This window comes from Oncorhynchus kisutch, linkage group LG17 (assembly GCF_002021735.2).
Source record: "Oncorhynchus kisutch isolate 150728-3 linkage group LG17, Okis_V2, whole genome shotgun sequence".
NCBI lineage: Eukaryota > Metazoa > Chordata > Actinopteri > Salmoniformes > Salmonidae > Oncorhynchus > Oncorhynchus kisutch.
The window spans coordinates 15,454,811-15,479,692 of record NC_034190.2 but is presented as its reverse complement, the minus strand read 5'-3'; the positions used below and the strand labels follow the sequence as shown (position 1 = coordinate 15,479,692).

Here is a 24,882-nt window from a genome sequence, read left to right as displayed (position 1 = left end):
AAGGGATAGAACTTGGAGTCTATTAAAAGCATCTTTATAAATACTTTGTTTTATTTTTAGGTATAACACTTAAGATGTATTGCACAGATGTCTAAATAAAAATGATATGTTGTTTGAAAAACATTCCAGTACAAAGCTTATGAAAAAGGTATTTTCCACAATTATTACCGAATAAAAAAAGTCAATCCCATGTCTGACTGTCACCTCAGGATGATCATTTCATGGGTCCGTCCCTGTACTGTTGGAAGGGTTTGACTTAGAAGGGTTTGTAAACGTTGAATTACAAACACTTTCAATATTCAGACTATTATAATAATTATTATTATTATTATTATGTGGGTGTTTATATTTGTCCCATTTCATACATGTACAAGTGTGAATTGGAAATGTGTTTTTTTAGCATGTCCCAACTCACCCTGAACCACTCTCACGAGAGTGGGTCATGGCCAGGGTCTGCCATTATCAACAGCGACCCTGGAGCAATTTGGGTCAAGTGCCTTGTACTAGCAGACTAACAGACAAAGTTAATATCTTCATGTTAATTGACCCAGCGGCTAATTGCTGTTGCCAAATGATTCTTTGATAGCGATGGCCGGCGTGGGTCCAATATGGGTCCAGATGTATCCTTTCTCTGGACGGATAGGAATGGTGGGATAGGGGCAGCTCCTGGACTTGAAGTACTCCGAGGGGGCGTGGCACACAAACTCCAAGTACTCCATCTTCCTGGGTAGATCCTCCTCTGGACCTATAGACACAATCAGAAAATCAGTAATGGAAACATTATCAGCTAGTAGTGGTCTTTTGAGTCTACTGTGACATTACTCCCATATACAATGTTCAGAAAGAGACCTCTTTTATTTCTGTGTGCTCAAATGTAACTTTAAAAAATGTGAGATAAATACTTATGTTCAATCATCACTCACCAACAATGTAAGTGGCTGGATCAAACAGGTCCTTAGGACTGGCCTGGGTTGGTATCAACCAAGTCAACGCGGCACTCCGCTCACAGTACTGGTCCTGGATGAAACCTCTGATCTGTGCATAGTACGGCCTCCCATCATCCTCGTCTGTCACTTTGATGACGTCTCCCATCTGATAATACACACCCTGCACAATGACACACGAAGGCAGAACGATTGTTGACAGCTATACATATCTGTGGCATACATTATACAACAGATACGTTTGTTATGTTTGCTAACATATTGTACAGAAAGGATTTATAAAAAGTAAACATACCTTATAAAAGACTGATTCTGATGTGATGATTGTGGAAACAGATTCTGGTGCTTTGATTGGCTGTGGGGGGAGGGGTCACATTGGGAGGAGCTTAGATTTGAACCCCTGTGATTTCTGACAATCCAACACAAAGATAGTTCCTGTGTATTTGAACTGATAATATACTTACATTTTTTAGTTTGAATATGTGTCTTCTGCCTTTTCCTTTGGTAGACACCTTTTTTTCAGAGGCAGGGGCTTTGTACTTTGTGCTCCTCAACCGTGCTGATCTCCTGTGGATCTCTTGTTTAGACTGTGGGCAAGATGTGTCAAATACCAATATTACATTTCCATCAGGGTGACAATGTGTAAACATGCATATATTGTTAGTATGGAGTTACAGTCACTAAGGGGAGCACAGCACAGTACATTATAGTGCAGGCCTATGTACACAGTGTACAAAACATTAGGAACACCTTAATATTGAGATGCACCTGCTTTTGCCCTCGGAACAGCCTCAATTTACGGGGCATGGGCTCTACAAGTTGTCAAAAGCATACCACGGGGATGCAGGCCATGTTGACTCCAATACTTCCCACAGTTGTGTCAAGTTGGCTGGACCATTTTTGATGCACATGAGAAACTGTTGATCGTGAAAAACCCAGCAGCGTTGCAGCTCGACACACAACGTAGTTCCATAACCCGTTCAAAGGCACTTAACACTTTATTCTTGCCCATTCACCCTCCTCGGAATGGCACACATACACAACCCATGTCTCACGGCTTGAAAATATGTATTTAACCTGTGTCATCCCTTTCATCTACTGATTGAAGTTGATTTAACAGGTGACATCATCAATAAGGAATCAGCGTTCACCTGGATTCACTTGGTATGGAAAGAGTAGGTGTTCCTAATGTTTTGTACACTTAGTGTATGTGCTCAAAACGACAAACAACCTGCTTGCCCCCGCCATTATTCTGTAGTGTGTTGGAGGACACCGAGGGTCCAGATGCTCCACTGCTGGTGCTCTTCCCCGTACAGTTATTGCACAGGATCTCTCCTTGGTTTCCCTTTTTCCACATAGACGATGAGTTTATTTTGCAGACAGCGCAACATGGTTTCAAACCCAGAGGCATCTTGAACGTGTTGGCCAGTGAAATGATGAATGCAGAAGCTAGCTAGCTAGCTAGCTATTTAGCTAACTGCTTTCTGGCTAACAACATCAGCAACAACAAAAAAGAGCCACTCGTCCGCTCGCGCAGACAAACAGACACAGAATGCAAATAAAACCAGCAATAATCGAAAGCTATGTTTAAAGGAACAACACAGATAACCTGTCCGTAAAATTAATTTTCCTTCTTTACAGATAGTTAGTGACGTGTTGGAGCACTTAAAAGTGTAACGTTATTGCGCCACCTACTGTGATGGAGTGTATCGGCAGCCTTATATTTATCTAGCAGGCAGGCTTATAAACGCTTAGCTACTTCTTTGTAAAAATCAAGCAAAAAAACGATAAGATTGTCTGAAACAGAAGTACATACGGTAGCTAGCTACTTTAGTTTTGGGTGAGAGAAAAAAAAAACATCCAACACGCTTACTACGTCACTGATCAGGAAGTAGCGGGGAACTTCCACTCCTCGCAACTGTATATCAACGGTTGCTACCAGTACCACGGAAGAAATTTCCTTATTCATGTCAAAATGTCTGGAGACAACGTTAATCATGCATCTAACAGCAAAGGCATCTCTCTTCCAATGACTCGCGTGAAAATGATCATGAAAAGTTCTCCCGACGTCTCAAGCATCAACCAAGAGGCTCTTCTCATCACCACCAAAGCAACAGTAGGTTGAATTCAGTTTACTTGCGTAGTTATGCTAGCTAGCCAATAGCTAGGTCAGCTAGCTAGTTTTGCAGCATTTTCATTATAGGCAGTGCTAGCTAGCTACTTCCATTAGTTCAAGCTCGTGAAGAAGGTAGCTAGCTAACCCTGAATGGCTGTAACAGTTAGCCAGCTAGCCCTGCACTGACATGGCTGTAGAGCCTCAACCAAAATAGGATGTAAACCCTAATGTCTGAATGTCTTTGCCTCTGCTTACTTTACATCCATCAGAGCCTTGTAAATTGAAGACTGGCCTCCATTATAGTGTCACTGTTAATAAATGGGAACTGTCCTATGTAATAACAATTTCATACATAACACTCGTGTCTTGTAGGAACTGTTCGTTCAGTACTTGGCTCTGTCCTCGTTCAATAATGGATCCGGGAAAGACAATAAGACACTCTTGTACAGTGATCTGGCCAATACTGTTGAGGGAACAGAGACTTTTCAGTTTCTCACAGGTAAGAACTAGTGTTGCCACCACCACGTGACTTACATTCTCTTCTGTCTGAGCATACAGTAGGTAGTCAATATTGACTATCTGTTCATTATACTGTTACAGATATCCTACCAAAGAAAATCTTCGCTCGAGATTACCTGAAGCTCATAGAGGAAAATCCAATTGAGGAAGCAGACAATTGAAAAGACATGCAACCCTTCAAGCAATAGTGGTTGCTAGCATGTAGTCTGTTGAAGCTTTTTTTCTCCAGCTTATTCCATACTACTTCCAGGCGATGGTATTATGTAGGCCAACATCTTCCCTCAGACGTACTAGAGTATATTATGTTTACTACCATTAGTTGCCCAGTCTTCCAGATAATGGTCATTCAGTTTGGGGTCAGAAAGAATCAGTATGTGAGTTGACTACAGATAAACCATTAAAATCATAATCATATGTTGACCATGATACCACCCCCATATTCCCCCCTACAGCAATCACCTGCTGCCGAAGAGAAACGTCTGTGCTTCCTCTGGTTTTGATACCACTCAGTGCAAATAGTGCAAGCTTTCATCTGTTTTGGGCATTCTTTTTCTAAACAAGATCTTGAAGCAAAGGTTGAACAAATCAGGTGCTTTAAAAATATATATATATATATATTCCAGTTCTCAGGTCAAACCAAATTGACTCATTAGTTGTGTCCTTTTTATAAAGAGGAACCCCAATGCGCAGTCTATCTACTTTATGACTTTTTGTATTATATACCTTTCATTCATAAACAATGTTGATAACTTATCTTTAGAGATCTACACATGCAAACCGATTCCTTTTAGCAACGTGACTGAGTATAAAAGACACTTTAGACTTTTGCTGTGTTTAATGTGATATATTTACCATATTACTCAGTCAAAACCATTGGTAGTTTCAGTACTGGGTGGTTGCAGGCAGCACTAATTTAATATTGAATCTCTAATTTCATTTTTTAGTAACAGCTCCTCTCAGATTGTGGTGAATTTACGAGGACAGGCATTGCAATATTTCGGTTTATGTGAAAAAAAATCATCACACAGACAATGCTACATTTATTAAATCAAAGTCTAAATATGCCACTGTGTGTGGTTGAACTATAAAGCAGGCTACTGTAACTGCTAGCGTGTATGGTCTCAAAAATGGAAAGAATGCACTGAACTTGAACCGCTGTGTATATATTTTCTACAAGTGTTTAACAGCAATTTCATCCCATCTAACGATTGAGACTTGCCTTTTGGATGTTTTTGTGTTCCATAGTTTAGTTAATGAAAATAAAATCTTCATGCTCTACAGATTGTCATTCCCTATGTGTTCTATTGTCTTCACCTTGTTGCAACAAAGCATTTACATAAATGTTACAATTTTATACCACACTGTATGAGTGTCACACAGTTTTACTTCAATAAATAACATCTCTTTCTGGAACAGGTGTGCATGCTGAGTATAAAAATAGATTTTATTTCCATCAAAATCTCCCTGATGCTGTAGGCTTTGCATGCAGTTTGGGTTTCAGATAGGATTAAAATACACCTAATAGGAATGTGACTACGGAAGAATAAAATACCTAGTTCATATACAAAGAAAGTGCACCTCATGTTTTGTAAAGGTTTTTTTAACCTGAGTTTGCATGCATTGTTAGTGGGATATATTACATGATGGTACAGTTCATTCAAAAGCTGACAAAAAAATATCCTGAAGAACACATCATTCACTGTGCCATTAGTTTGTCAAGTCGGAGTTGCATGATGTGTAAAGACTTCTCTAGGCTAGAGAACTGTTTCTCTAGGAGGGCTGCCACGTTGTCTTTTCCGTTGATGGAGTCCTTCGTTTTGGCAATGTGCTCCTTTATACTAGAAACAGACAACAAAGTCACAAAAGGTTCTCATACACATGAACCTAAAAACAGGTTTCATACATTTTACTATAACAATGTACTCTTTGAGCTCCTAAATATTTACATCGACACACTATCAATTACACACACATTAGTATTTAGTTGTGTATTTTATGTGTGCGACTGTTGTCTATCAGTGTAACAGTGTTTTGTTACATGTTTTTGTGTGGACCCCAGGAAGAACAGCTACTGCTTCGGCAAAAGCTAATGGGGATCCGAATAAACAAGTACCAGCGGGATTGGTTCAAACTGTATCATACTAGAAAGAGAGTCTGATGTCAAATTGCATTGTAATGAATCTCATACCAGCACTTTGATTCAGCCAGATGTGGGGAGGACTGAAGAAGTAGAACGTGAAATGATTCAGGCGACTGTTCCCGCTCTGTTCTTAGACCCCTCTACTCAGTAGGACAGGTCCTGACTAGTGGTTGATCATGCATGACTTCATCTGCTAGGAATTCAACAATGCTGGTTGGAGCAGAAAGCTCCACATACCCTTCTATTTCTGCATTGCTTGCTTTTGGGGGTTTTAGGATGGGTTTCTGTATAGCACTTTGACATTGGCTGATGTAAAAAGGGCTTTATAAATACATTTGATTGATTGATTGACCCTTTAGTTCCCTCACTCCCCTACACATTATCCTGCTTGCACAAGTCCCTAGAGGAAGTAACCTCAATTCCCTTTGACGAACAAGCTTCTACAATCATTGAATTTCTCAATAGTTTACTATGCCTTTAACAAACACTGTTAAAAAAAACATTGATATGACTGAGTATTCATTCCTTAGGAGTAAAAATAAAAGCAAAACTACCATGCCGTCCTGTTTAACACAAACAGCACGTGGAACAAGACTAGGGGCCAACTCAGTGCTGTGGTGCAGTGAGTGAATCTACCCCCTCACCCTGAGAAGGTCCAGTGCTCTGTCCCCTACCCCTCACCCTGAGAAGGTCCAGTGCTCTGTCCCCTCACCCTGAGAAGGTCCAGTGCTGTCCCCTCACCCTGAGAAGGTCCAGTGCTCTGTCCCCTTACCCTGAGAAAGTCCAGTGCTCTGTCCCCTCCCCCTCACCTTGAGAAGGTCCAGTGCTCGGTTTTCTACCCCTCACCTTGAAGGTCCAGCGCTCCATCCCCTACCCCTCACCTTGAGAAGGTCCAGCGCTCCATCCCCTACCCCTCACCCTGAGAAGGTCCAGTGCTCCATCCCCTACCCCTCACCTTGAGAAGGTCCTGCGCTCCATCCCCTACCCCTCACCTTGAGAAGGTCCTGCGCTCCATCCCCTACCCCTCACCTTGAGAAGGTCCTGTGCTCCATCCCCTACCCCTCACCTTGAAGGTCCTGTGCTCCCTTCCCTCCCCCTCACCTTGAGAAGGTCCTGTGCTCCCTCCCCCTCACCTTGAGAATGTCCAGTGCTCAGTCCCCTCCTTCCTCTTCTCCTCCAGTGTGAGGAACACCTTCTGCATGGTCTCTGTCGTCTCTGTCACGTTCAGGTAGTCCGCCCTCACCACCCGCAAGTCCTCCAAGGCCTGCTGTTTAAACGAGGCTGAAGTTCCCCCTTCTACCACCACCTCGCTGGCCAGGGACACCGCCTGCAGGGCCGCCCTATTCTGGAGCACCAGCAGACGAGACTGCTCAAACTCCTCTGGCCCGGCGATGTCGTCCCAGCAGACTGGGGAGGCAGAGGGCAGCCAGAAGCGCTGGGAGCAGTTGACAGGATTCCCCGGAGTCTCTGTCACAAAAGGGCTGTCAGCGGGGAAGCTTTGGAGTAGATCCTGGAGGTTGAAGGAACCAGAGCCCCACTCCCAGTCTCCCTGCATGGGCTCCCCTGACTCAGGGTCGGGCGTGGGTCCCACCTCTGCCCCCACCGGGTACCAGGCACTCAGGAGGCAATAGGAGAGGCAGAGCCAAGCCCAGCTAGTTGTTCCATCGTGGAGCCACTTCATCACAATGTAGCTGGACTAGTCTTGTTCCCCAGCAGTGTGTCTATTAGCCTGGCAAGCAAGGCTACTGGGCCTGAGGAGTAATGCAATGGGCATTGTCATTTAGATAGGCCTAATTTGTGCCGCTAGAAATAAACATGGTACTAGTCCAGCAGTGAATCATTCATCCAGGAAAACATGAGCTCATTTCCAAGCCACAGGACTCTTTGTTTTGAACATTACAGTTCACAGTAACTTTTCTGTATTTCTCACATATAATATGTTCTGCAGACAGAGGTTAGTGACTTGAATCCGTTCTTGAACAACTTTCACCTATTTTTTCCTGTGTATTTTCTTCCTACCAGTAGGGTGGTCTAACAGTAATGTTTGGCATGGTTGCACTATGGCAGACTGTCTAACCATTTTTCCGTGTTATGTCCTTGCTGCAGGCAACAAAATGTGTTTAAAAGTATTTCCCTGGTACTTACAGTACAAATGCAAGCCTATAAAGCTTTGCAATAATGTTGTGGGACCATCACTGTTAAACACATCTTAATGAAACCACCTGGACATAGGTGAAATATAAACAACTAAATGCAAACAGTGGGCTACTCCACTGCTTATGTTATGAACAAAATCATTTAGATATTTGGTTCCAACGAAATTGGGGTCAATCGAATCATTACCGACAGGCGGTGGAAAATAATCCCAATCGTTCCAACACTGCAATCGGTTCATTCTGCAAACGGTCATAATTTGTCGTATCTTCCTGTTTATACAATATATTCGCGAAACTGTCAAGCAAAGCAACATACTTACAAATGTAATCAAACGGCGTATTACAAATTTCTTAATGCAAAGATTACCTTATAGAAGAAAATTCCGGAGACGTACGCAGTTTAGTCCGTCGCTGGTGCAAGTGAAGTCAAATTACACATGGTGAGTTTTTGGAAAGTATGACTCGCTCTCTCCCTCTTTCTCTCAGCGGTTTGAACAGCCTGGTGTCAGAGCATTTCGTATTATTCTGTACGTAAATTCGAGGCATAATTTAGTATGATATGCATGTTACATTTCGTACATGTCCACCACCCATTTCGTATGGTATGTTACGAAATCCAGCTAGGTGGCTAACGTTACCTAGACTAGGAGTTAGGTTTAAGGTTACCTAAAATGGTTTGGGTTAGAAGGGTTGGGGTTAGTAGTTGAAAAGTTGCTAATTAACAAAAATTGTCCATGATCCGATTTGAACTCTCAACCTTTGGGTTTCTAGACGTTCGTGTTATAGGCTCACCCACCCAACATGTGTTTGCCTTGAGTAACCATCTGCCTTATGTAAGAGTATCCCGGATTTACGTTTACTCTGTTACGTCTAGTCTGACACCAGGCCGAAGAACAAGCAAAGCACCATGAATTTGTCGAATACCAACAGACTGCGATGTTGTAGTGTAATTTTGCTTGTAAAGTGAAATTAGTTTTCTTAAATTGGTCCTTTTACTTATCTGGTTTATATATGTGGCACTGCCAGCTGTAATTTTAGATGCCAACTAATAAACAATAATTTGTCCTATAAATATATCTTCTGAAAGTTGACTTAAGAGATATATTGTGCGCAGGTTGTGTCCTGCAGATAACATGGACTCAAGTAGAATACATGGGAAAAAGTCGGCCCCAAATTAAAGTTTGTCAGTTGATTGTATACCCCAAAAGACTTCTAAATCAAGCAGTGTCAATATTCCGTAGCATATGTATTTTAGGAAATCGGCAGTCTTTACTTCCATTCTATTGGGCTTGAACGGCACAATCAAATATAGGTGGTGCACATGCAACAGTCGGATCCATTTCGAGAAAAGAAAAAAACACTGCTAGGTGTAGACTACTGTACTTGTGGGAGCAGTATAAAAACCAAATGGACTTTATGGCTGAAATAAAAAGTATATCACCTCATTTATACAAGTACTAAATCATATTTATGGACACCATCGGTGTGTGTTTAGGGAGTGCTGTTTTGGCAGTAAAATAGAAAGGGCGGCAAGAGGTGTATTTGGAAAAGTCTAGCACTGACATAAGTAAATAGGAATGGCAAAAACAGCTAAAGATGGACCGTGTTATTTCATTGGGAACATGTGGTTCATGAAGCCCAAAATGTGTCATACTAAATGATTAACTTGCAGAATCTCTCATGTCCACCTACAAGCACCATGACCAGTTATTCATACGTACATCAAGGGACAAGATTAAACCGTTCACATTTTAACCAAATCTTTATGTACATAGTAAAATACAACAAATTTTAAGAAACTTGATATTTTTATGAATTAATGCAATTTACAGTCAAGCCAGAGTTAACTATATTAAATGAAACATTCACATTTTCTATCAGGGCTTTACAGCATCTCTCGTTTGTAATCATAATTGTTAGCAAAAAAAGTAATAGAAATCAAAACTGACACTTTCGACAACGAGGAGCTGCTAGCAGTGGATCGAAATAATAAACCAGCACCAAAAAGATCTCTCCATGATAGATATGACAGCAAATTCAGTTTTAGCATGTGGTAATAGAGAAAACTCTGAAAATCGAAATCACACGCGAGGGAGGTTTGAGTTCACTGTACTGTGCACGACTGCCTTTGCAAAAAGCATTTGGTCGCTTTACACGGACATTTAAAGAAAAAAATCCTTGATGGGTTAAAACAGAAATGGTAGGTCCTGGATAGTGTTTACTGTGAAAAGTCAAGACATAAGGAGGTGTAGGGCTTTTCACAAATATTTAATTGATAATTCAAGGATGATTGTCATACAAAAAATATTTTAAAAAGAGTAACAGAACAAATTAAAATTAGGTGACTGCATCTTCAGGACACTTACATTCATAGGAGGTAGATATGTGGCAATGGCGCATGCATGACATGGTTTCTCAAGGTGTGGATTCTAGTGCATAATTTAGTACTTTTAAGGCCAAATATACTAGAAGAAGGTACCCCATTTGAAGTTCTAAGGCTATCTTAAGACAAAGGTGTGGGAGAATAAGATAGGGAGGACAAACAGTTGCAGATACAGCCCTCTCATGGCAATACCGGAGTCAACGGTCACGTCGAACAGTATGGAGTCGCCATAGTTTTGTGGATGGAAAATTACATGAATTCCTGACTGACACCAATTTTTTGGGGTTCTTTGGACACTCGCAGCATCCTAACAAGCAAAACATGGAAAGTATGTGGCTACAATTTAGAATGATGATAAATGTATAAGAAAAGTGCATACATGACAATCTCACACAACCATTTATTTTGGCTTCAGGTTCAGAAAATACCATTTAAATGTTTGACAGTGAACTGGTTTTGCATGGCATATGCACAGCCTTGTGACAATCAAACCTCCCAAAGGGGATATTTACATTTTATTGGACAATATGAAGACAAAATAAAAAATGAGAAAAGTCAATGCAGCATTTGTCAGGCTTATGAGGTACTTCGTGAATATATATAGATATATCTTTACCTTTTTAGAAAAGCTCTTCAGTCATATTATTCATGTTGATAGCATAAAATACCTTGTGTTTTATACATTTCTGTCTGCCCAGCCATAAGCTGGCTTCTTTTTTTAACTGCTTTGAAAGTGCAAAACACAAATACTGATCACTCTATGCAGCGTCTTCACTCAAGGTTGCATGATATGGAAATTATTTTATGTGGTGCTGTAAATCAAATATGGGTGAGCAACTCAAATAGGATTGGTGGAAAATAAATCTCTAAAAAAGGCACACCATAAAAACATGATGTTTTCAGATCAGATGACACGAGAATTGGAATTTAATTTCCATACCATTGTTGTACCTTTCCATTGGGCTATCAGATCATCTTAAGTGACTGAAATATGCCAGTAGGCAACATCTGTATATCATGTCAATGTACAAAACATTGAGGAAAGTGTAGTTCAAATGTATTCACTTCGTAGAATGTAGCATGCAAAAATACATATATTAGCCTTCCCTAAAACATTACAAATGTGGATAGTTATTTTCCTTTTTATGGGTGTAAGAACAGATTAAAACTGGTAAAGGGCAACAACAAAAAATTAAATAGCCTTGGCGGTTTTATTGCAGTACTGGATAAAATCACTTCAAGATGCAGATTGTGTCAGACCCTTAGTAAGCTTTAACCATTAAAGCTGGACCATTTGTTTGCTAAGCTACAAGTACATTCCATTTATCAGACATCCATCTCTTAAAGGCTGAATGAAAGATGCCACCGTGTCTGAGGCCTGCTGTAGTTGACTCTAGATCACAAGGCAGGGTTCATGTAGCTCACTAGGTGAGACTTGCATTACACCTAGTCAAGCCATAGCTTGGACTTCAGTAGTTATTGCTCTGCATACATCATCCCATTGACAAGCCTCCATCTGCAGCCCATTATTTATATTTAATACTACCAAAAACTTATAGCAGGAATAGTAAGTGATTAGATGGACGAATAAATAGCCATTCGATTGGCACGTCAATATATCATCCAGTCATGACTACAGCTTATATTGCTACGCAAACTCCTCCCAACTCAGTTTCTGCTAGCTAAGCGTTCATTGGTTATTTTTGTTATCACTACAGTTATAAAAATGTTAAAAGAGGACTCGCATGCATATATAATAACATTGAGACTTGAACTGCAATTACAAAATTTGGTCCTTTGAACTTTGTTTTTGTATGTAAAGTTCATCTGTAATACATTTTTGGGATGTAAAATAATGTCTAATACACAGTATTGGCTTATGTTGTTTGGTCACTACAATTGATTTTTGTCTTCGTCATAAATTAGGGATAAACACTAGCACCCGAGACCGTTTTGAGGTAGTTTACTAAGTTGGTATATAAAAAGCCAAGTCATTCTGAATCCCTCAATTCTTTCAGAAGGATATAACACATCCATGTCAGTCCTGCATGTTAAATGCACATATATGGCATTTGTTTGGTGAAGCGCTATGAAGGCTCTGTTCTCTTTTTAAATAGGATCATAGGGGGTCAAGCTTGGCATAACGACAATCCTGGCCTAGTGCTTGTGGAATCAGCTCAACCGAAGAACACTAGAAAACAATCGTGCCGTTTACTCAAGGGGGAGAGAAGACTGAGATGGGACGCTCATCACAGCAGGACATGCTGAAGCCATGGCACTGAGACAGCATCACATCATGTTCGAGATCATAAGCATCTTTAAAAACTTGGACATTTGCAGACATTCCAAGGTGTCAACACAAAATTTTAAATGTTGGATTAGTTGCCCGAGACAGCATTAGTCATTTTCCATAAAACTATCTAGTGTGTACTGTAGTGGAATATCAGAACCAAAACGAGCATAAGCCAAAAATCTCACACACAAAGGAAAAAGATAAAACGGACCGATCTTTGCACCATTGTGACACTATGTAGCAAAACTGTTTTATTTTATAGAAGTCTAAATGTTCCTGTGATAGCTTTCAAATGTAACTAAGAAATCAACTATTAAATGATAACATTTTGCTTTCTGATGAACAAGATGTCTATTCAATGTGATGACAGAAGGGGAATTAATTATTTGACAATATGTGATGTTAGCCTATGCTAAGGTACTTAGGAAAACAAAAGACTGAAGTTGGACTTTATCCCACTTTCAGGAGCCAATCAGTTTAAGGTTTGTGGACTGAAGATAATGAGCATGCATAAAAAAAAAGTTATGGATACAAGCGTAAATTACAGGTGGATACAACTTAATATTACAAATATACTGGCCGTAAGTACATTCATTGTTACATTTGAGTTAAGAAAATAAGTTACTCTACTAAACAGGGATGTTATTTCAAATGTAGACCTTCAAGGGAAGATGGGTAAAGGAGTGGCCTTTCTGTACACACATCCGATTTGATATATTTTTTGTTTGCCCACAGTATAAAATAGTTTGAACACAGATAGCACCCGCTTTGTAATTTACATAGTTTATTTTCACTTTCCTCTGTAATACAGGAGCCATTACCTTAGCTGAATAGGATAGAAAAGCCAGCCTATACTACTACTCAGCCCATCTAGACAATGTTCTGCCCAAATCAAAGCTATACAAGTGAAAACTACTACAGGGTAAAGTTAAGCAATGGAGAAGCTAAACTATCTCAAATACCATTTAAAATGTCACGCAAACACTCCAACGCCTCAAATAAGCATGATAAAGATAAATATTGGATCTATTGTCATTTTATGTATAAGACAGACTATTATTATTATTCATAACCTTTAGTTATCGATATTTGTTTTCCACAAATACTGAGACTGACAGTACAAAATCAGGTGGCAAATGCTCAACATCGATTTAATTATAAATATTGATAATACAAAGACCTTCTGATAGAACTTGGGAGTCTCAGCCTTATATGAAGAGCACCTTTTCCTGCAAGGGCTTGGGACTAGAATGTAAAGCTACTGTTCAGTTCCAATTATCTATTAACATGATATGCCTTCTAATACAAGAAAACACCCCCATCAACATAGTTGTTATTCACGGCCCACGATGCATATGAATGTCTTGATTTCATGCAATAATTACTAACTTGAGATCTGTGCATGATTTTAATGTTATTTTGTACAAGACCAAATACACATTCCATCTACGGATGACTTCCCTATGGCAACTGTATCTCACTTGCGTACATTCCTGATTTGACTGACAAAGACTAAATCGTTTAAAGCTGGGTGGTTCCAGCCCTGAATGCGGATTGGCTGAAAGCCACGGTATATCAGACCGTATACCATGGGTGTGCCAACAATTTATTTTTACTGCTCTAATTATGTTGGTTTTAAATGTAACCTGTAACTAGGCAAGTCAGTTAATGTCAAATTCTTATTAACAATGACAGCCTACTAGGTAACAGTGGGTTAACTGCCTTGTCCAAAGGCAGACAGAATTATACCTTGTCAGATCGGGGACGAACAGCTTATATTGCTACGCGGGGGTTTGTGGTATACGGCCAATATACCTTGGCTAAGAGCTGTGTCCAGGCACTCCGCAATGCGTTGCGCCTAAGAGCAGCCCTTAGCTGTGGTTTATTGGCCGTATACCGCAAACCCCCGAGGTGCCTTATTGCTTTAATATAGCAAGGTGTTCTCCGATCAAAAAAGGTGTGCAGTCAACTCCTACATACGGATATGCTACTAATTCTGCCACATTCTGAGATGCCTCTGACTTCTCTAATTCTGGCGACCACAACAACGCAGGTAATACACATTTAACCAACAACTTGCTGGACCCTTTTTCCACACTCACAACTTTGGCATCAGACTATAGCTACACATTTACACAACCAATAAGATATACAATCAGAACGTTCCAACTACCAGACGACTACCCATCATCCTAATACATGGTAAGATAAATGTCAGTTTCGACTATTGTTTTGCATATGGTTTTCCCTCAACTTTTTCATGGCCATAGAAATACAAAAGCTCAAAATAGAATAAATGATGAATAGCACCCTCTTCTGGGAGGAGATTCAATGACAACCCAGTGGCAGTTATTCATCTGACGAGGCTGTTAAAAAAGGCATTATTTTCAGTGAATCCCCACTGCATGCTGGCTGGGAGAAACCCTCTCGACAAACAGGCCTAGGAGTAACCATCTGAATGTCTGGCTTAGTGTGCCATCACTAGCATAGAGGCTTCTGCCTATATACACAGACTTGAAATCACTGGCCACTATTAAAGTTATCATATGTTGCATTACTCATCTCATTTGTATATACTGTATCATAGTCTATGCCGCTGACATTGCTAGTCTGTATATGTATACATTCTTAACCCCGTTCCTTACTTAGATGTGTGTATTGGGTATACGTTGGGAAATGGTTAGATACTACTGCACTGTTGGAGCTAGAAACAAGCATTTCCTACAACATCTGCTAAACACGTGTATGTGACCAATACAATTTGATTGTGTGTAATCTGGGACCAGTTGTCAATGCAATGACTTGGTATGGTCTCAGACAAACTAGCCTGGTATTGAGACTCATGATGCATCATATCACCAGCTGATCTGGTCTCATTTTCTCTCAGACAATAAACTAGTGACTATACTACAGCTCCAAAAGGGTTTTTATTTTAGTGCAAAATAACATCAAATGTTTTGGATATTTTCAGGAAAAGCAATGCTGTACAGGTCTGGTATAATCCAAGGTGCTGTGTATAAATAAGTAACTTAAAATACAAATAAGCAGTAACAAGACCACATCTCCCAAGAAACAAGTTTAGGGTGAACAAAAGGCGAGGCAGACTTCAGGGAGGGAAAACGGATGAAAAAAGGTAGTATGAAAAGTTGAGCTTTAGCCATATTGAAAGGAAAATGTTCACAATTCAATGGACAAGCAAACATGCGGTTTTGACCAGTGCACCCTACAACAAATCATGCTTGATTAGTTAACACAGCAACAACTCATGTTATCAATCATGTCTACTTGAACTGTATTAACTACAACCTGCCATCTGTTGGGTTGACTGTAGCAAATATGAATCAAATGTGAGACAACAATGAGGGGAGCTAAGACGACGCATTCCAAAAACAACATTTCATTCAATGAACCCAATTAAAGCAACATGGGAGATGCCTTTCTATGTACCCCATGTGTATCTATGGGAGCAGAGCAGTACATGTTGCATATTCACAAGTATTAAGCAAATAGCTTAAAAGAAAAATGTCAATGAACAATACTAATCATCAAATTGTGGGTGAGCAGCTAAATTGTTATTAGCCTTGGCTTTACCAACATGTTTACAACGCAGTCTGTTAGGCAACTCCATCCATCTCCAAAGATATGCAATGAGGTGCTAAACATTAATGCATTGGCGCAGAAAACAATTAAAATAAAAAGCTTGTTACGATCAAATAATTTGCTCTCAAATCACTTTGTTTGTTTTGGAAACATCTTGAACAAGATTTAAGATCCCACTCAAGAACTAAGAAACTATGACTACAGAACGCAGGATCACTGACTGTCATACATGAAAGGTTTAAACACATGACAACCAGATATAATATCCTGTGTAATTATGAAGAAATGACCAACTGTGTGACGTTACCATAACACTTGAACAGGTAACAAGAGGTAGAACACACAGCCATTTCAACACAACTGCACATAATGTATGCCCGGGTCTCCTGCTTGGCTTGACCAATCAATGGAATTTATGTTTCACTACTATCAAAAAATGCATCTATTTACAAATCGTGAGACCAGCAAAGAAAAAAGGAAAAAAAACAAGTAAATATCAAGTACTTGATTTCTAAGAATGATCCACAAACAGTCAGTCGGACTTCGGATGACTTTGAAGGTAATGAGAAATGTCATTAAGGTAGAGAGAAAAAAAGTATTCAAAACCACTTCAGCGTCTATTACCATACTTATGGCAAGTAAAGAGCATCTTGGACAAGTCCATTGAGATTTAAGGTGACATTAGTGAAAGAGAAAGTCGAGCACCTGGAATTAAAAATGGTATCTTGTGCTTCAGTTTCTTTAGGACATGAATTTTGTATAAAATATGTAATCTTGTTTGGCTAAGAAGAGTGATGTGTGTTCTATAAAGTATATACCGAATTTTTTGTGCTATCAAATATACAATACAAATGACAACACAACCCCCCATACCATTAAAGGTCTAGGGAAGAAGCACTACAAATGCTATTAAAACGCACCAAGCAACAAAAAAACTACTCTACAAATGTCCTAAATTCATATTTGGGAAAGGTCACTGCTAAAATCTCTTGGTTAAAAACAATGCATAGTTAGAAAAGAGCGAGATAAAAGCCAGCCAATCTAAGCTATATGAAAAACCCCTGCTAAAATGTCATTACTAAGGAGAACAGAAAAAGGAATAAAAAACATTTTGGAAGGCATTACAATTTCTTCATGCAAGCTCTGCATAAACTTTTTTTTAAATCTTTTTTAGTTTTTAATATTCTTTATAACTACATACCAGACAATCGTTTTGAAAAATTCCTTCTATCATTTTAGCATTCTCTTCTAAAAGCGTATTCAAAATATACCCTATATCCCATGAGGCTATGATACAAAGCCCACAATTAAACTACTTGCGTAAAAAAAAGAAAAAAAGTACAACTTTGCTCAACTAGTAGAATAGCATAATTGCTCCCTTTTTTTAGAGGAATAACAAAGAGAAAATATCTAGCAGTCTATGGAATCTTTTCTCCCCAATAGAACCCCACCTCATCTTCAGTCCAGTACCTACATGTGACATTGACATCACAGGCTTCACTCTACTATACGATTCATACATCAACTGTACTACAAGATGACAGCATTACAACTACACCCCCCCCCCCCTCCAGTCGGGAGAAAACCATTTCGCTGCCATAAAACCACAAAGAAAACTAGATAAGGTTAACAATATCCAAATGCTTAAATCAAACGTGTAAGTCATCTACGCACAAATTCGTAAAATAGATTGCATGAAAATAAGGGGGACACTAAAACGAGACAACAGATTTCATTTCAAGAGACTTGACCCCCCCCCCCCATGTAGATGTCTTCACATGTAATGTGGCTCAGAGAGCACAAAAGGTGTCTGTTGGGAACCAGTCCCATTCTATTAGTAAATCTATTCACTGGCCACACTGGCCATAGATTGACAAAACAACCCAGTCCAAGTAAAAGGCAAGACAGCAAAAATTGCTGTCGTTACAATTTCATATTATTGATTTGTATAAGTCTTGATAAAAAATAAGTGTTAACAGTTTCAAAGTCTAATGAAAATCTAATACAAAAATTACTTGCTTAGCGGTCATCAGATGCAGCATAAAAACGTGTTGGTCACCAGTGTTGGAGGACAAATACTCTTGAGGCTGGTACTGTATCCAAGCCTGTTAAATTCATAGTACATACAAATGAAAAGATAAGATGCTAAGTACTTGTGTACTTAAGTCCTGGTCAGTGCACTTTGCTTTGATTGGCTGATAAATAAAGTTGTGAAGAGTAAGAATGATTATAAACCTATCGGACCGTTCTCGTCTTTGATATCCCCACCTCCTTTCAACCCTGGAGACCCCTTCAGAAAACTGTATAGTGTCTAAACACCACCAAAGTGTGATGATACCGCCCCTTAGTTTGATACAAGTATTTCCAACTGTCAGTGTAAAGAAAATACAAATCTCTCACCCACATTTACAAATACAAACAAATGTACAACATGTAAAATAAAGGAGTCCACTCCACCACAATCCATTTCTGAGGAATCATTTTACATAGTACTGCCTAATAATGACCAGGGTTAGGCCAGGAAGGGGGGGAGAAAGCGGTTTTGTATGCATTTTTGAAAATAATTGTGGACATTTTGGAGAGAAAAAAACCTCCCTAATTTGTTTGGTATCATTCCCCCTTACTGGCAGGGAGAGACAAGACGACAAACACACTTAACGCCCACACCTGATACAGTAAGGGGGTTAGGTGGGAGGAGAGAGTGCTTCTTCCCTGTTGGGTCTGTCTCACCAATGCCCGCCCCCGGTGCTTCAGGCGAAGTACATAGTGCGCAGTGTGTCCTGGTGGATCTGAACTGCCTTGGCCAAAGCCTGCTGGTCACGCCCATTGCTCTGTCCAGACGTGTGACTGCCCTCCGCACTAGAATGATTACAATGGGAAGTTTGAATTATTCAGTCCAATTTTTTTTAATTCTCCTTCATCACTTCCTGGTAATCACTAACCTGTCACAGTTTGAATGGTACAGCGATACGATGGAAATAAGGAGGTATTTTGAATAGGTTATCAGAACAGGGCCATGGTCAACATCAGACGTGGTCTCTTACCTGTCATGCTCCTTATCCACCAGGTGATAACGGGCACGGAATGCCACCAGGTGGGCGTAGTAGGCTGGTGCAGGGATGGACACGGAGCGGGTGCAGCGCACATAGGTGTGGCACAGCTGGTAGGTTAGCACCTGCAGCTCGTCCGATGTGAAATGGTTGTCGTCCCACAGCACGTGGTAATGGGACGGTCGGCTGGTCCCCTGGGGAAAGGTATTACCATTATTAAATCATGTTTATTGGTAATGCATGTCATTTAGCTCAACCAAAGTATAACAGCCTATAAATGTTAAACATCCCAATTATAAAAACATTTAGAGCAGTGAAACTACATCTACGTCTCAGAAGCACAAACTCAAACTTAATTAGCACGTGTAGATGTGAACATAAGATTCAACAACTGAGACATAAACTGAACAAGTTCCACAGACATGTGACTAACAGAAATTAAATAGTTTGTCAACAAAAAAACATAAGTTAGTATCTGGTGTGGCCACCAGCTGCATTAAGTACTGCAGTGCATCTCCTCATGGACTGCACCAGATTTGCCACTTCTTGCTGTGAGATGTTGCCCCACTCTTCCACCAAAGCACCTGCAAGTTCCCAGACATTTCTGGGGGGGGGGGGGGGAATGGCCCTAGCCCTCACCCTCCAATACAACAGGTCCCAGACGTGCTTAATGGGATTGAGATCCGGGCTCTTTGCTGGCCAAGGCTGCCCACTGAGGATGTCTTCCCTGTAACGCACAGCGTTGAGATTGCCTGCAAGGACAAGCTCAGTCCGATGATGCTGTGACACACGGCCCAGACCATGACGGACCCTCCACCTCCAAATTAATCCCGCTCCAAAGTACAGACCTCGGTGTAACGCTCATGCCTTCGACGATAAACGCAAATCCAACCATCACCCCTGGTGAGACCAAATCGCAACTCATCAGTGAAGAGCACTTTTTGCCAGGCCTGTCTGGTCCAACGACGGTGGGTTTGTGCCCATAGGCGACGTTGTTGCCGGTGATGTCTGGTGAGGACCTGCCTTACAACAGGCCTACAAGCCCTCAGTCCAGCCTCTCTCAGCCTATTGCGGACAGTCTGAGCACTGATGGAAGGATTGTGCGTTCCTGGTGTAACTCAGGCAGTTGTTGCCATCCTGTACCTGTCCCGCAGGTGTGATGTACCGATCCTGTGCAGGTGTTGTTACACATGGTCTGCCACGGCAAGGACGATCTGCTGTTCGTCCTGTAGCACTGTCTTAGGCGTCTCACAGTACGGACATTGCAATTTATTGCCCTGGACACATCTGCAGTCCTCATGCCTCCTTGCAGCATGCCTAAGGCATGTTCACGCAGATGAGCAGGGACCCCGGGCATCTTTCTTTGTGTTTTTCCAGAGTCAGTAGAAAGGCCTTTTTAGTGTCCTAAGTTAAGTTAATTGCCTACCGTCTATAAGCTGGTGCATGTTCATGGTTCATTGAACAAGCATGGGAAACAGTGTTTACAGTGAAGATCCGTGAAGTTAAAATTAGATTTTTACAAATGATCTTTGAAAGACAGGGTCCTGAAAAAGGGATGTTTCTTTTTTTGCTGAGTTTAGTATTAGTAAAGCTGGAGGTAGGCTCTCTTCCATAATAGTCCCTTCTCCACTTGCTAGCTCTACAGTGTCCTGGGTTGTGTCAGAAATTGTACCCTAGCCATTTGGCTGGTCCCTACCTGAATGCCAGCGTGGCTACACAGGTAGAAGTCAAACTCCGATGGGTGAGTGATTTTGGTGTCCACTGTGGTGCCTGCAGGGATGTTGCCACTCTTACCAACCTGAACAAAACACATTAGGAATCATATAATATCACGATGTAGGCATTTCATAGAAGTTTCTTTTACAGTAATAATAGTGGTCAGTATGAATTGGAGAGACGTCGAACCCTCTCGTTTCTGTCCATGCAGAACAGTCGAGTGTGGTGTCTCTTCTGCACCACCACGAAGGTGATACCGGGCTGGTAGTCCTTCTCCAGTTTGATGCAGGCCTCACGGATTGCCAGTAACTCATGTTGGAGCACCTGGATAAAACCCAAAACGACAGCTACAGTTTAAAAACAGTAACTCCCACACGTCACAATACAAATCAGGGGGGAAATGATAGAGCGGGCAATTCAGAATCGGAACGCTTACTAATAGAAACAGAAACACAGCTGGGATTTTTTTTAAACGTTTTAACTTTCTTTTTGGTTAAAAAGTTTTAAAAATCTGAAATACCTGATATGATCTTAGTAAAACAAAGACTAGGCATTCAGAAGTAAATTGGGACAGTAACCAATAGAAACAGAAACAAAAAAAACAAACAGCAGAAAATCCTTCACTCACAACCAGTACAGTACAATTACAGATCATGCAATTGAATTGAAATCCTATTTCCTCAAGTCTACCTCAAGTCTAACCTGGTTGAACTGGCCCTCAGATATGCCGTCGCGGTAGTAAATGATCCGGGTGGGCTTGAAGCGGGTGGACTTATAGAACTGGATGAGCAGCTCTCTGACCATTGTGGCCAGGTCCTGGATGATGTCCTGGCGATGCTGCTGTACCCGCACCGTGGCACAGTAGCGGCTGGGGTGGGCGTCCATGCTCCCCACCACCTAGAAAAGAGGAACAGGGATGTGATCAGGACAATATACAAACATACACATCAGGATTTTCACTCACTAGAGGGATAGGTCAGATGGAGTCATGTAGGGATTCATCAGGAGGAAGTGCATCCCAGAGGAAGCGCAGAGCACACTTAAGATCATTTATTTTTTGGCTGTTTTGAAAAGTCAGGTCAAAGCTGGTCAGTGAGCAATGTAGGCTATTGATTCCCTCAGTTCTCTCCATTTCAGATGTTGGACATAGTAAAGGACACCACTGTAGACTATTGCACCCCTACTCCCTAGCAGAAACATGGTTCTGTGGGTAAAATAAACTACTGTAGACTATTGAGATGCACCCCTACAGTCCCTGGTAGGTGACAAGGTCCTGTGGAGCGTCTGCTCTGTCTGACTTACTGCAGCGATGGAGGGTTTCTTCCCATCTCCAGCAGGAGGGTGAGTGACATCAGCACCCAGGAAGATGACTGGCTGCTGGAACACCAGGGGCCTGGGAAGAACAGACACCCACAAGATTAACCAGAGCCATCATCACAGAGAAGACGTGTGAACAGAAGAACGGACATATACATGGATGGCTGGATGAGACTGACTTGACTTTTCACTTATAGCGTGTAGAATGAGTAGACTGGTATCCAATTGTCAGTAGTTACTATCCGTCTCTAGTTACCATTTGTCTCATCACTACAACTCCCGTACGGGCTCGGGAGAGACGAAGGTCGAAAACCATGCGTCCTCCGAAACCCAACCAAGCCGCACTGCTTCTTAGCACAGCGCGCATCCAACCCGGAAGCCAGCCGTACCAATGTGTCGGAGGAAACACCGTGCACCTGGTTAGCGTGCACTGCGCCCGGGAGTCGCTAGTGCGCGATGAGACAAGGATATCCCTACCGGCCAAACCCTCCCTAACCCGGACGACGCTAGGCCAATGGACCTCCCGGTCGCGGCCGGCTGTGACAGAGCCTGGGCGCAAACCCAGATTCTCTGGTGGCACAGCTAGCACTGCAGTGCCCTAGACCACTGCACCACCCGGGAGGCCCAGGTTTATACATTTTAACCGAATGCAGAGTACAATACTGTTAGACATTAACAGTAAACCAGCAAGTATTCATAGCGATGACAACGAGAGGTTCTGCACTGACCTGCCCTGTGGGAGGAGGATGTTGTTGACCCCGCCCAGCTTGACGTTGATCTTCAGGCAGAGGTTAGAGAGGGTCTGGGGAGTGGTTTTCTGAACATTCTTGACCTGGACACACTGGGTGGCCATGCCCAGCACCGTGTCACCAACACGCTTCACCTCAGCTAGCCCACAGAGAAGCAGGGGAGGGAGAAAGGCTATGTCAGCACAACAGGAGATATATACAGCTAGTTTGTGTTTTGCAATGAATTCTGAATTGGTTTATGAATGCACTAATTTAAGTCACTTTGGATAAGAGTGTCTGCTAAATGACTAAAATGTCAAAGTGTAAGGTAGAAAGATGTTAAATGTGCTTTCATACAGTTGAACATATAATCCACTAAATAATCCAGAACAGTTTATAGAGCACAGCACTAACTGAACCAATAGGATTTAGAGGCAGAGTTAAACAGTGACATTCATTAACTTAGGAACATATACAACACAAAATGTGAAGTTTTGGCCCATGTCTCATGAGCTGAAATGATCCCAGAACAAAAAGCTTATTTATCTCAAATTTTGGCCACAAATATTTTTACATCTCTGTTAATGATCATTTCTCCTTTGCCTAGATAATCCATCCACCTGACAGGTGTGGTATATCAAGGTGATTAAACATGATCCTTACACAGGTGCAGCTTGTGCTGGGGACAATAGAAGGCCACCAAAATGTGCAGTTGTGTCACGTAACAATGCCAGATGTCTCAAGTTGAGGGAGCATGCCATTGGCATGTTGACTCAATGTCCACCTGAGCTGTTGCCAGATAACTTCATGTTTATTTCTCTACCATAAGCCACCTCCGTCGTTTTTGAGAATTTGGCAGTACGTCCTCACAACCGCAGACCATGTGTGTGGGGGGGGAACGACAACGAGCATTTTGCTGATGTCAACATTGTGAACAAAGTGCCCCATGGTGGTAGTGGGGTTATGGTATGGGCAAGCATTAACTATAGACAATGAACACAATTGCATTTTAGAGATGCATTTTTTTGAAGGTATCTGTGACCAACATGTGCAAATCTGTATTCCCAGTCATGTGAAATCCATAGATTAGGGCCTAATTTATTTATTTCAATTGACTGATTTCCTCATATGAACTGTACCGTGAAAACTGTTGCGTTTATATTTTTGTACAGTATAGTTTCCAGTTTCCTCACCATAGACGGGTGTCTTCCCAGGCAGGATGACCACCACCAGCTGCAGGCCCTGGTAGGTGTACTTCAGGTGTTTGAACATGGGCTCCACGCTGTCCGCCCCCTGAGCGTACTTACAGAAGCAGGGTTGGCCCTGGATGGGCATCCCCGCGTCGCGAGAGATCTTACGCAGCTGGTCTGTGAACGCCCTGAGAGAAAAACAGGTTAGAAGGTACAAAAACACAATACAAGTGTCCTCTAACTCTTTATTGGATTCCAAAAATATTGTGTAGATTGAAATCATAAGCAGGCTAACACAGAAGAAAGTTTCAAAAATTGAAAAATACTTTAACTTAAAAAAAACATCCAAATTATAACCCCCCCCCCACAATGGTTATTGAGGCTCCTAAGGGCTCCTGGCAGCAGCAGTTCTTACTTAAGCAGGAGTTCAGTACACTGTCTCTGTGGGGCGAAGCAGGCGATGGCCCACACCTTGATCTCTATGCCAGTGTGGAACTGCTTGTTCCTCATGTCCCACACTCCCTGGATGGGAGTTGCTATTGCTTTATTCTGCTTGAGTAAAAGGAAGACGAGATAAGGGTCAGAGACAAATAGTTGTCTGAATGGACAAATTAAGCCGGGTGTACACTACATGAGTCAAAATCCTAACATCGCTGAGCCTCGCATTAAACAACTGGCATTCCTGTAGTTTTTGTTTGTGTTGCCAACATAGTGGTGCAATACTAAGCGA

General features: G+C 41.4%; 4 protein-coding genes across 11 annotated transcripts in view; 1 reads left to right on the top strand and 3 right to left on the bottom strand.

Moving 5' to 3' along the window:
• Positions 1 to 22: 22 nt before the first annotated feature.
• LOC109907216 (GATA zinc finger domain-containing protein 1) lies at positions 23 to 2,966 on the bottom strand. 2 transcript variants are annotated; one of them, XM_020505053.2, is made up of 5 exons: positions 2,176 to 2,966; positions 1,409 to 1,531; positions 1,240 to 1,299; positions 924 to 1,107; positions 23 to 745 (listed from the first exon to the last, which is right to left on the bottom strand). In XM_020505053.2, the coding sequence occupies exons 1-5, from the start codon at positions 2,353 to 2,355 to the stop codon at positions 555 to 557; spliced, it is 738 nt and encodes a 245-aa protein (XP_020360642.1). In that variant the 5' UTR covers positions 2,356 to 2,966; the 3' UTR covers positions 23 to 554. The 2 variants fall into 2 exon arrangements, with proteins under 2 accessions (XP_020360642.1, XP_020360643.1); XM_020505054.2 differs by lacking the exon at positions 2,176 to 2,966 and adding an exon at positions 1,713 to 2,124.
• On the top strand, positions 2,646 to 4,859 carry LOC109907219 (chromatin accessibility complex protein 1-like). The gene is made up of 3 exons (XM_020505056.2): positions 2,646 to 3,060; positions 3,433 to 3,559; positions 3,661 to 4,859. The coding sequence occupies exons 1-3, from the start codon at positions 2,920 to 2,922 to the stop codon at positions 3,738 to 3,740; spliced, it is 348 nt and encodes a 115-aa protein (XP_020360645.1). The 5' UTR covers positions 2,646 to 2,919; the 3' UTR covers positions 3,741 to 4,859.
• Positions 4,409 to 8,372, bottom strand: si:ch211-57n23.1 (uncharacterized). The gene is made up of 3 exons (XM_020505055.2): positions 8,243 to 8,372; positions 6,853 to 7,470; positions 4,409 to 5,417 (listed from the first exon to the last, which is right to left on the bottom strand). The coding sequence occupies exons 2-3, from the start codon at positions 7,398 to 7,400 to the stop codon at positions 5,276 to 5,278; spliced, it is 690 nt and encodes a 229-aa protein (XP_020360644.1). The 5' UTR covers positions 7,401 to 7,470; positions 8,243 to 8,372; the 3' UTR covers positions 4,409 to 5,275.
• Positions 8,373 to 9,618: 1,246 nt separating this feature from the next.
• LOC109907215 (protein argonaute-2) overlaps positions 9,619 to 24,882 on the bottom strand; it is a 25,473-nt gene continuing 10,209 nt past the window's right edge. For 4 of the 7 annotated variants that reach the window (XM_020505047.2, XM_020505050.2, XM_031795172.1 and 1 more), the window contains exons 12-20: positions 24,568 to 24,704; positions 24,156 to 24,340; positions 22,963 to 23,122; positions 22,220 to 22,310; positions 21,608 to 21,814; positions 21,107 to 21,241; positions 20,898 to 20,999; positions 19,196 to 19,395; positions 9,619 to 19,010 (exon numbers count right to left, since the gene is read on the bottom strand). In XM_020505047.2, coding sequence (XP_020360636.1) covers positions 18,902 to 19,010; positions 19,196 to 19,395; positions 20,898 to 20,999; positions 21,107 to 21,241; positions 21,608 to 21,814; positions 22,220 to 22,310; positions 22,963 to 23,122; positions 24,156 to 24,340; positions 24,568 to 24,704 — 1,326 coding nt within the window. In that variant the 3' untranslated portion in view covers positions 9,619 to 18,901. The remainder of the gene's footprint in view (positions 19,011 to 19,195; positions 19,396 to 20,897; positions 21,000 to 21,106; positions 21,242 to 21,607; positions 21,815 to 22,219; positions 22,311 to 22,962; positions 23,123 to 24,155; positions 24,341 to 24,567; positions 24,705 to 24,882) is intronic. The other 3 variants (XM_020505048.2, XM_020505049.2, XM_020505052.2) reach the window with 3 other exon arrangements.